This window comes from Caretta caretta, chromosome 7 (assembly GCF_965140235.1).
Source record: "Caretta caretta isolate rCarCar2 chromosome 7, rCarCar1.hap1, whole genome shotgun sequence".
Taxonomy (NCBI): Eukaryota; Metazoa; Chordata; order Testudines; family Cheloniidae; genus Caretta; species Caretta caretta.
The window spans coordinates 22,520,272-22,532,313 of record NC_134212.1 but is presented as its reverse complement, the minus strand read 5'-3'; the positions used below and the strand labels follow the sequence as shown (position 1 = coordinate 22,532,313).

General features: G+C 48.6%; 1 protein-coding gene across 5 annotated transcripts in view; it reads left to right on the top strand.

Annotated features, from left to right (window-relative positions):
- PLXNA1 (plexin A1) overlaps positions 1-12,042 on the top strand; it is a 330,514-nt gene that overhangs the window by 197,510 nt on the left and 120,962 nt on the right. For all 5 annotated transcript variants that reach the window (XM_048856007.2, XM_048856005.2, XM_048856009.2 and 2 more), the window contains exons 6-8: positions 1,471-1,594; positions 2,888-3,041; positions 4,629-4,728. In XM_048856007.2, the coding sequence (XP_048711964.1) occupies positions 1,471-1,594; positions 2,888-3,041; positions 4,629-4,728 (378 nt within the window). The remainder of the gene's footprint in view (positions 1-1,470; positions 1,595-2,887; positions 3,042-4,628; positions 4,729-12,042) is intronic.

Genomic DNA, 12,042 nt, shown 5'->3' with positions numbered 1-12,042 from the left:
CCCTCCCTCCCCACCTGTGTCTGGCAGGAATCGAAGTCATAGTGTCGTTTCAGAGGCAAATCGCAGGCAGGCAGTCATCCCTCACCTGTACTTACTGCAGGGAGGGGGCGGTGTGAATGGGCTGTAATTTGCTCTGGACAGCTGGGAGGGAAGGCCTTTAACCTGGCAGCCAGGCTCCCAGACCTCAGCTCCATGTGCAGGAGGGGTGGCAAAATGGCATGGAAGGTAGAAAAACCAGCACAAAGTTTGGGGATTTTCTTTTGGGGGTTGGAATTGAAAAACACCTTGGAAGTGTGTCTCTCCCTGGCGAAGCTCTGCCTCTCTAGCCGTGCAGGGCGTTTAATTAAACTCTGAGCTGCCATTTCCCTCCATGATCCCTTGGGGGGCGGGGGAGGATGGGACAGAGCATATTTCGGGGTCTCTGAGATACGGTGTGGCATTGGCATCTGCTCAGGGGATAAATCACCCAGATTACCGCCAGGACCTTGAAATGTGTCCAGGCATTTCTTTTTCTTGTTGCCCTCCACTTAATTAGACTTTTTCCCATAATGCAATAATGTTGTTGCAGATAAAGGGAGGGGAAGCAAAGGGAAGTTCTTCAAATTCATTACGAGGAAGCAGTGCGTCTTGAAGGGGCTGCAGAGTGGGGGAACGGCCCCCAGGCCATGAGGGCTGGTTAATCCAGAGCTGCTTTCTTGATGTACTGTGGGGAAAGAAGCACTGAGAGCATAGAGGAAAGACGGGGGAGCTTCAGCATGTTCTGGAGGAGCTGGTAGTTACTGGTGGAAGGGGAGGGAGTAAGTTAGTGCACTATCCTCTGAAGACCTGAGCCCATAGCAGGGTGTAGGGTACAAGTGGAAAATAATTTCTCATGCCACCCCAGGCCACCACACAATTAGATGAGAGCACCATCAAAGAACTGGGGGAGAGGGTTAGAATATTCAGGGGCATGCTGCAGCGCTGGGTTGGGGTGCATTGGCAGAGCTGTGTGGTGTACCAGGGCTGGAGTAGCAAGGGATGATGCAGTGCTGGGTTGGGGTGCATCGGCAGAGTTGTGTGGTGTATCCATTCTAGAGTAGCAACGAGTGCTGCAGTGCTGGGTTGGGATGCCTTGGAAGAGAGCCGTTGGAGGTACCCAGGGCTAGAGTAGCCAGGGGTGCTGCCTGGTGGGTGTGATACATCCTGTCCAAACACCTGCTCTGGGATCGGCCGTAGTTGTTCAGGGTTTTAGGAGGGCTCCTGAGCCTGCCTCTCATGTGATGTCCATTCTCCATCCCACCCTGGTAAAGCTCTGACCTGTGAGTTTGCAGCATGTGGGTCCTCTAGTCTTGGCCGGCCTCTGAGCTCTGTGTGAAGCTCAGTGTAGCAGTAACTCCCTGTGACTGGCCCTCCCACAGGTTTGGGTGGTGCTTAGCTCTGAGCTCGGGGGATTCTTCTTGTCCTCACTATGGCTGTTTTATCCCTCTGCAGCTGCTCGCGGAAGGACCGATGTGAGCGGGCTGATGAGCCTCAGCGCTTTGCCTCGGACCTGCGCCAGTGCGTCCAGCTCACCGTCCAGCCCAAGAACATATCGGTCACCATGTCCGAGGTCTCGGTAAGCTGCTCAGCCTGGGGGTGTTTAAGCGTCACCCGTGCTAGCTTCATTCTGGTGCTGTGGCAAAGTGAAGGCAACAATTTGCAATAAAAATGCAGTATCGAACAAATAGAAAAAAGGGGAAATAGATAGCGATCAATTATAAATTACAAATTCTGAAATCCAGAAAATTGATAAGGGAAGCTAAAGATGGAAAAATCCATTGCTGGCAGGACTAGGGATAATAAGGATTTCTTTAAGTATATCAGTAACAAAAGAAATCCTGGAGGTAGTAAAATTGTTAATAATGATGCAGAAAAGGCAGAACTGTTCAATAAATCGTTCTGTTCTGTTTTTGGAAAGAAGCAGGATGATGTACTTGTATCACATGAGGTTGATGAAGTACTTTCCAGTCCATTAGTAACTAATGAGGCTGTTAAATAACATCTACTAGGGATAAGCATTTTTAAATCAGCAGACCCAGTTAACTGGCACCTAGGAGCTGGCTAACGAGATATCTGGCTCACTGATGTTAGAGTTTAATAAATCTCTGTTAATATAGGGGGAGATTCCAGAAGACTGAAGGAATGCTCATGTGTCAATATTCAGAAAGGGCTGTTGTAATGGCCTGCTTCACTACAGGCTGCTTAGGTTGACATCAGTCCTGGGCAAAGTAATGGAAAAACTGATGTGGGATTCAACTGATAAAGAGTTAAAGGATAGGAATATAATTAATGCCGGTCAACATAGTTTTATGGAAAATAGGTCTTGGGAAACAAACTTGAATTGAGTCTTTGATCAGATTGCACGTTTGGTTGACAAAGGTAACCGTGTAGATGTAATGTACGTAGATTTTGTAAGGCATTTGATTTCCTGTGTCTGAATGGGTTACCTAGGGAGGTGGTGGAAACTCCATCCTTAGAGGTTTTTAAGGCCCAGCTTGACAAAGCCTTGGCTGGGATGATTTAGTTGAGGTTTGTCCTGCTTTGAGCAGGGGGTTGGACTAGATGACCTCCTGAGGTCTCTTCTAACCCTAATCTTCTATGATTCTATGCAGGAGATCAGACTAGATGATCTAATGGTCCCTTCTGGCCTTACACTCTCTGAATCTCACCTCCTTCCTTGCCCCCTGGTTTTCAGGAATGAGCAAGTGTTTGCTTACGGACTGGGGGCTGGACTTCCCTGCTGGATTTCGGGGAGCATATGGGTACTGTTCCTGGCCTGGCCTGTTGGCTGGGCTTGGTCTGGTTGATCATTAACGAGTTCCTCTTATTAGCTGATTCTCTGTGTGATATTTCTCCCTCCTTTCCCCAGCTGGTTCTGCAGGCCTGGAACGTCCCAGATCTCTCTGCCGGGGTGAACTGCTCCTTTGAAGATTTCACGGAGTCCGAGAGCCGCATTGAAGACGGGAGGATCTACTGTAGCTCTCCATCTGCAAAGGATGTTATTCCCATCACCAGGGGCAGGGGTGAGTTTAGGAACCACACTTGGCCCATGTCACCTTTGCAGTGGCTGCCTGACATACCTTGCAGGACCTTCCCATGGAAGCCACATGCAGAGAAGAGCTAGGTTGGCCACCAAGCTTTCCCCGTATAACTTAGTTCTGCACTTACCACAGAGTTGTAGACCTAGAAGGCAGCGAGGAGTCATGAATATGTGGAATAGTTTGATGGCAGCTCAGCCATTCCCAGCCTGTATATTTTAAACTTGCATTAAAAGCCCTGGCTCTTTCTAGCTATCTATAGCATAAATGTGTGTGACATCCCCCCTCTCTGCCTCCAGATAGAGGAGAGGGGTAAAGCGTGTCAATACACATGTGGTCAGGGTGTGGGCATTCAGGCATGCCCTGTTGCAACACATACACACCACCCCTGCCCCTTGGATGAAATGAGCAGGGCTGTAGTCTCCCCAGGAGAGCAGTGCAGAGGCCCTATCTTTTGAGTCATTTAAAGCTGGCCTGGACCAGACATGAGGGAATGCCCTGTCAGGATCAGTCCTGCATTGGCTCTGGGGAGATGGTTGGGTGAGCTTAGCAGCTCTTTTCCATGTCCAGCGGTGTTGATGCTGTGGTGCTGGACGTGCAGCAAGGGAGAGGCTGTTTCTGTTCTCTGCGCCCTTGTATGTGCATGTAACTGGGATCCCAAATTCCAGCAGCCACCTGTCTCCGGGATAGAGCTGTGAGTCAGGGGCACATTCCAGTGACACTGCTGGGGGAGGTTAGGAGCAGGCCAAATTTCAGTGAGTGGCATGGTGACCTGGGACAAGGGGTCACAACGCCAGTGAGATTTGGCCCGGCCACTCCTCCTTCTGGGCCAAATGGTGTAGTGACCTGTTACACAGAGAGTCTGTTCCTGTATAGCTGGCCGCAGGGGCGTCTGCCAAGAACTCGGCTCCTGGAGGTGCTGGTTAATATGCTGTGTGGGTAAGAGAGGGGAGACTGCAGCTAAAAAGGGGGTAGATGCTTCATTGTGCTCTGCCCTCACCCTCTTCTGCTTCTTGGGCACAGCTGCCTGTAGATGGCCCGAGCGTCTGACTGCCAGTCTAGCACTGTGGTACCCTACAGGGCTCTGTGGCACCTCATTCCTTAGCACTGGAGCATTTTCCAAACAGGCTGATTTTGCAGTAGACTCCACTAGACTCTTGCGCTGGTTTAGACTCTTCCAGTATCTGGTTTGGGTGCCCTCCTCAGCCCCTCACCTTGCTGCTACCATAAACACAATCCAGGGTATGTGCCCCTCCGATCCCTCCCCTTCCCTCTCCCCCGCCCCCCCGACCTGCCAGCTCCGCGCAGAGCAACCTTGCCTGTCCTCTGAACCCTGCCAGCCAATCAGGAGGCTTCCTAAAGGAGAGCCCTCCCTTTTTATCTCAATAACTGGGTGATTTTGTTAGCTATTTGGGGTTAATTGGGATCGCTTCGTGCCTCAGTCAACCCCCACACAGGCCTCCATCGCTCGCTGCTGAGCCATGTGTTCGGTTCCATAGGTCTCTCTCTGATCCATGTCCTTTCTGCCCGTGGCCCCTCTCTGAACAGTGCATACACCTTGTTCCCTTGCAGGCGACAAGCGCGTGGTGAAGCTCTACCTGAAATCCAAGGAGACTGGGAAGAAGTTTGCTGCTGTGGATTTCATTTTCTACAACTGCAGCGTCCATCAGTCGTGAGTGACCTGGGCTGCGTGAGTGCGTTCTGGGGAGGGGTCAGAGTAGGGCATGAGAGATGGAGACAGGCAGAGGCAGGTAGGGAGAGATGCCAGCTATGCACCTAAGAAACGTGTGTAGACAGGCCCAGAGGGTGCTAACTGTGTGCTATGGCTCACTGAGATTTGGGGTAGGATTGTTGGTGATCTAAGCCATCTGGTCTTCCCCTTACGTTTGGTGTAGCGAAGGGGCAAGGACTGGGCCAGGGCCCCTGAGACCAGGGGAAACCTCTAAACAGTCATGCTTTATAAATCCATCCCATCCTTGTTGTGCAGCTAAGAGAGAGGGAGTGGGAGTCCATTCCTGCTGCTTCTCCAACAGAATTGTTTGCAAAGTCCCAGTCAGATACACCTGTGCAATCTCGCAGAAGGCCGTTGTGCTGCACAGGTGGCACTCAAGACAGTAGGGAGTCTGTGAAGGCATAACTTGGCCCGCAGAACCGGGAAGGGAAGAGCCCAAAAGTGTGACATTCTGAGCCTACGATGAGTTTGCAGGACTGGCAGTTGGATAGCCCCCCGCACCCACCCAGTTTCTTTACTTGTAAACGGAGCGCTGGGACCTGGAAGCAGGTGTGAGATGCTAAACGTGGAGCCACACAGTGCCTCTTTTCTACAGTCGCTGCTCACAGCAGAAGCTCATTTGAAAACTAGGATTTTCTTTTTGGAAAGCTTTGGAAGAAACAGGAACGAGGTGGATACTTACCAGAATGCAGACTCCTTAGCAATTCCTGTGACTCAAACTCCTCTTTCAGGGGCCGAGCATCTTGTTACTCCTCTGAACAGTTAACATGCAGGGCAGGAATGACTTGGCTGTGCAGAACTCATGAAATCCTGCGTTTTCCTCGGGCTGTTGGATGGCAGGTTGGGACGTTCCTGCAAGGCTGAATGGAACATCCTACGTATGGTGGGGCATTTGCCCAAGAGTTTTCTAAGTGGAAGTAACTGTGGATTAGCTTTCTATCCAGACTTTTTTGGGACCTTCTTTCAGTGTGGATCTATGGGGTGTTTGAGCCATGCTTGTGATAAAATATGTGGACTATTGGGATATGCAGTGATGGCTGGTATACCCCATGCTTAGATAGTATGAATGGTAGAATCATAGAATATCAGGGTTGGAAGGGACCCCAGGAGGGCATCTAGTCCAACCCCCTGCTCAAAGCAGGACCAATCCCCAACTAAATCATCCCAGCCAGGGCTTTGTCAAGCCTGACCTTAAAAACCTCTAAGGAAGGAGATTCCACCACCTCCCTAGGCAATCCATTTCAGTGCTTCACCACCCTCTTCCTGAAAAAGTTTTTCCTAATATCCAACCTAAATCTCCACCACTGCAACTTGAGACCATTACTCCTCGTTCTGTCATCTGGTACCACTGAGAACAGTCTAGATCCATCCTCTTCAGAACCCCCTTTCAGGTAGTTGAAAGCAGCTATCAAATCCCCCCTCATTCTTCTCTTCCGCAGACTAAACAATCCCAGTTCCCTCAGCCTCTCCTCATAAGTCATATGGCAATAAGTGTAGTATGCAAACTTTAGTTAGAGAAGAGTCTGGTGTGTATTTGGGCGAAAAATTCAGAGCTCAAGAATGTGAGTGGTTCTGTTCTGCCAGAAACCATGTATTCAAGAGACGGTGATCAATGATTCCAGCAGAGTGAATGTCTGACAATGTGTATTGGAAAGTTTCCTGCAGAAGAGTTTAGCTCCAAATCAAAGGGGCAGCCTGGAGCTCTGCTACAAAAAGCCTCTTCAAAGACAATTCATCAAACAAGCTGAGTTTTCAACTTCGATCAGGGGAAAAGCAGTTGAGATGTCTGTATCCAAGCGGAATTGGGAAGGGTCTCTGGGGCCTAAAGGCTCGCATCAGAGCAGAGCAGTCAGGACTGTGAGGTGAACAGTGGAGGCTGTGACGTACAGACAGGAATGCTACCTCCAAGTGTTTTGTGTTGGGGAGGTGAGGCTGGTCCCGTGTCTGGCAATTTGGTACCACCTGCCACTTCTTCAGAGAGCAGATCTTTTCTCCCTTGCAGAGCGAGGGGGGGAAGAGAGTTTTGAACTGGACTTTCTCTCTCACCTTGACCCAAGAAAAGAGCTCTATCTCCTTTCGTGTCATGAGATTTCAGTAACGTTAGTCAGCTTGTGCTGGGGAAAGTTGCATGTCATTATTTTGCAAATTTAAAAAGCAGGTGTGATTTAAAAAAATAAATCAGTAAAAGAAACAAGACTTTTAACTACAAGTGGCATCAACTATGGCCAGATTGGGGGCCCATCGTCTTGATCTAGAGGGTAAAGATGCTGAGGAAAGTGGCATTTTATTTTATGGGCATGACGTAGAAATAAAAACCCGTAACAAAAATCCCTGCCTGATTTATTACCAGGTTGAGGTTTGATTTTGGATGCATTATTTAAAAAGGCTAATTATGGATGCATTAATATTTATGGTCTCTGGGTTGGAGCTGATAGAAAAGTCCTTGTTCAAGGCTGTTGAACATTTTTATTATTTTCTTTACGTCAAGGATTTTAGAGTTTGGAGGCAATTTTAATTGTGTGCCCTGCAGTCAAGTCATAGCCAAAGAACATGACAGTATCCAGGGTGATGCAATACATTTAAATACCATTTGCAGACAGGTGGCTTTAATGGATCTCTTCAGAGTTAATAGCCTTTTGGATCCAGGTTTCATATTTTGCAGAGGAAAATCTATAGGTCAGCCTGATAAATTCTGTATTAGGAACAATGTGCTTTTCCACGAGGTTAATGTTTTTCCCGTCTGGTTTTCTGATCACCATGTATTATGTTTTACTTTTACATTTGGGCAGCTTCACTTAGGTCAGGAGATAAGGGCCTGAGCGTTGAATCATTCCTCTGCTTGAGGATGAAAGGTTTGAGAGATTTTCAAATCGTTATAGAAAGACAGAAGAATTGTGGGACAGCTGAAATTGGAGTAGTTAAAGGGAAGTCAAATGAAGATCCACCAATTTACACCAGTGGAAATGCTGGCCCAGTGTGTTCTCAGCAGAGCTCTGGAAAGGCACCCACAAAATTTGCAGCTAAAATCCATTTGCAGATCGTGGGTCTGGTCCTGCCATGTGTGGAGAGCCTTTGATTCCTGTTGCCACACATGAACTGGGCTCTCTGTGCATTTTCAAAGGACCCTGGGAATCTTGGTCTGGCTGCAGGGGAGACTTGGGTAGGAGAACAGTATGTTACCTCCCCTCCTTTTTATTTTTAAGGGACCACAATGAAAATGAATCATCAGTAGTCAAAGATGAGTTTAAAATACCTTGTTTAAAAAGTCTCTCCTGTGAATAAAGAAAAGGAGTACTTGTGGCACCTTAGAGACTAATCAATTTATTTGAGCATGAGCTTTCGTGAGCTACAGCTCACTTCATCGGATGCATACCGTGGAAACTGCAGCAGACTTTATATATACACAGAGAATATGAAACAATACCTCCTCCCACCCCACTGTCCTGCTGGTAATAGCTTATCTAAAGTGATCATCAGGTTGGGCCATTTCCAGCACAAATCCAGGTTTTCTCACCCTCCACCCCCCCACACAGATTCACTCTCCTGCTGGTGCTAGCCCATCCAAAGCGACAACTCTTTACACAATGTGCATGATAATCAAGTTGGGCCATTTCCTGCACAAATCCAGGTTTTCTCACATCCCCCCCACCCCCATACACACACAAACTCACTCTCCTGCTGGTAATAGCTCATCCAAACTGACCACTCTCCAAGTTTAAATCCAAGTTAAAGCAGAACATCTGGGGGGGTAGGAAAAAACAAGAGGAAATAGGCTACCTTGCATAATGACTTAGCCACTCCCAGTCTCCTGTGAATGTATCTTTGAGAGAGCAACCTAAGGGGACTCTATCCTATTTCTTTCTGATTTATCATCTTAGGGCTTTGTACTTCCAACCAGCATCCTAGACATGGGCTCCTCCCCCCGATAGATTAGCATCAATGAATTTCATTGGCATTTCTCCTTTTCCTGGTTATAGGGAGCTCTGCTTTGGGGGGCTTAGAAAGTCTTTCCCTGCATTACTGCTAATCACCTCAGGTGACGACAGCAGAAAGAATTTTAAGCAATCTCCTTTACTTTTCCGCTTTGCTGCTGCTTGTTTTACTTTTTGGACCTCCTCAGCTTGGGGGAAGGGAAACCTCATGCTGGTTACTTGCACTTTCTATTTCTGGTGGGTTGTGTTTTCTGTTTCTCCAGCAGAGCGCGGCCATGCTGGGTTTTCCGATAGCCCAGGGGAATGTTGAAATCAACAACCACAAAAGGCTGTTTATATTGAAAGCTTTTTAAAAAAATCCATGAATACACTTCAACTGGTGTTAGGTTTTTGTAAATTGCCTCTCCTCCCCCTCTCTTACGTTCCTTTCCAACATTTGCAACCTAAATCTCTTGATGCCTGCTACAATTTTCATAAACAGTTAGCGTTTTACAGTGCCCAACTTTAGATGCCATAAAAGGGCCTGGTTTTCAGAGGGGGGATGAAAATCAGGCCCTTTAAGGTGTCTCAAGTCGGGTACCAAAATCACTTGGAAAATCTTGTCACAACTCTCTTCAAGGAGGAGGTGAGATCTTGATCTCGCATCTGGATGGCATTCAGTCCTCTATCTCTTGTAATTTCCTCTGGTGCAGGCACTCCCTTGGTGATGTAGGCAGGCATAATGGCTCGGTGTCACTGTCCCCACACAATCTGTGGCACAGGAGTATGCTATGGAGCGGGTCCGGGTGCGAAGAGGCGTGTTGGGGCTGGAGGGCTTGTGCGAGCGTCCCAGCTATTCTGGGCTGCAGAGCAGCCTATATATAGAGCTGTGGGAAGTTGCCATAAGGTAGAACATCCGGTAGTGCAGCTTTAATGTGTGCGCACGTCTGGGCTTAGAGTTTTGCCACTTGCCCACTGCTATCCGGAGCTGGGTCTCTTGCAAGGTGCAGCTGGGAATCAGAGCCCTTGTTTCCAGTGTAACTGCTGCATTACAGCGTCACCAGGAAAGCAGACCTTGTCCTGAGCATCGCCAGGCTTGAATTAAAATAGAAACCAGCTCGGTTTGCTTGAAAACAAGTCAGTTTGCATTAGTGACAAAGATAATGCGCCTTGTTCCTGATTTCCGTAGTAACCTCTTGCAAGTGAAGGACGCTGATAAGGAGACAGGTAGGGGATTCTCAGTAATGGCCCCTTTTGGGAAGCTATGGATTTCCATGCTCCAATTAACAAACAGGAACTGGGAGAGTCTTGGAGTCCTCCTGGTAAATCCAAGATGGGAGGAGGAGGGGGTTAGAACTCTCTTTTATAAATGCCCCCATGAGTTAATCTGTTTTGACCTCATCAATATTTTCGAAACCTGCTTTGAGAAGGGAGAGAGCTGTGACAGAGCCTCGCAATGATTCTCTCTTCGCTCTGCTTTGCAGAGAGAGGAATCACCGTGACACTAGGAGTTGGAGGCCTATAGCACCTCTCAATACAGATTATCCAGTTCTCACTGAAGTGCTGTTGACTGCTGACAGGGTTGCCCCACAGCTGATTTTTCAAGGCCAGCCCTGTGTGACATCTAGCAGATGCGCGGAGAAGAATCTAGTCTCTTTCCTTTCCAAAAAAGCTGTGGCAAGACGACCCAGACTCCTGTTTGTTAAGCCTAGATTAGCACCAAGGGTTTGCCTGTGTACTTTTTCCATGTGCTGGGCACGTCTGCCGTTCTACCTATAGTGACTAGATTAGGCTGAACTTTTTCCTGAAATGCCCTGGGGGAGGCCTTTGGTTAAGAGGTAGCTACTTAGTGCTCTCAGTGTGACGTCTGAGGCCTAGAGCAAGCTGTCCTGAGCCCAGGGCTCTGTGTGTTTTCACTAAAACCCTGGCTGAGAAACGTACAGAGTAACACTGGGCTCTGTTGTACTCCCTCGTACCATGCACATTTCGGCATGGAAAAGGGATTTAGCAACTTCTATGACAACGATTCCTCCTCCCTTACCCTGGCTCACGAGGAGGGGACTCAATGGGTGGTGCGATCTGTTTATGGAGAAGAGCTGGGCTGTGGGGGGACATATATCAGCTTTGTAGAGCACAGAGTGACAAAATGTATAGCTCCAGGCTGTAGTCTCCTTCTGGGGTCTTTCCTCTGCAGTGGGGATTGTCCTTAAAGTGTGTGTGTGTGTGGGGGGGGGGGGGGGTGTCTTTGGGGCAGCCATCAACTGTGGGAGCCCTGTCAGCATACTTATATTTGAGCCATGCTTCGTGGAGCAGTAGAGACCCAGAGCTGATGCAGAGACACCCCCGCACCAATGGTAGGGGCCTCCCACTGACCCTGGAATTCATGTGAATCCATTGGGTTTTTGGCTGGCCATGCAGGCTGGTCTTTAGGTCAGGGGTGCAAACTCTCCCCCCACCGTGATGGGATGATTGGGTAGGAATTTCCCCAGGGAGAACCTAGTGTAGGTTCCTTCCCTGCTTGCCCTGCCACTTGAGGGTTTTCTGTCCCGATCAGGTGCACACCCTTTAAAGGCTACTCCAGCTGCTTTGCTAATCCAGTTAGTCATTCTGTGTCCAAACATATGCAGATGACAGGGCACTCCTTGTAAGCGTTAACTCCCTCTTTCCCCCCCCCCCCCCCTTCAGGAAATTGAATCCTCTTTAGAGATAAAGACATTATGCTAGGTCCCTTACCCTTATCAACTTGAATAGAGACGGTGTTCTCTGGCTACGTAGATGAGTGAGAAATCTGCCTTGAAAGTGAGTTGAGAATTCCAGAGAGGGAGAGAAAGAGAGATCAATATAGGAACACACTTCTGAAGGGAGAACTCATCTGAACTTAGACGTCTAGGAGGGGGGAAATAATAGATATGAGAGTGGGAGGGTACTGGTGGGAGGGCTGGCTTGTAGGATCACAGGAACTGCCAGACTGGATCAGAGTAGGGGCCATCCTTAAGAGCGTAAGAACGGTCATACTGGGTCAGACCAAAGGTCCATCTAGCTCAGTATCCTGTCTTCCGATAGTGGCCAGTGCCAGGTGCCCCACAGGGAATGAACAGAACAGGTAATCATCAGGCAATCCATCCCCTGTCGCCCATTCCCAGCTTCTGGCAAACAGAGGTTAGGGACATCATCCAGTCCAGTGTCCTAACTCTGTTTCCCAGGGACATCCAGTCCCAGCTGCTTCAGAGGAAAGTGAAAGAGACCTCGCTTGTGGACAACCCAAACAGATCTGTTCCTAGTATTTCTTTGTGGGGTGGTTCCCCCCTCTGGAATCTCTTGGTGAGAACTTCCATTGTGGCAT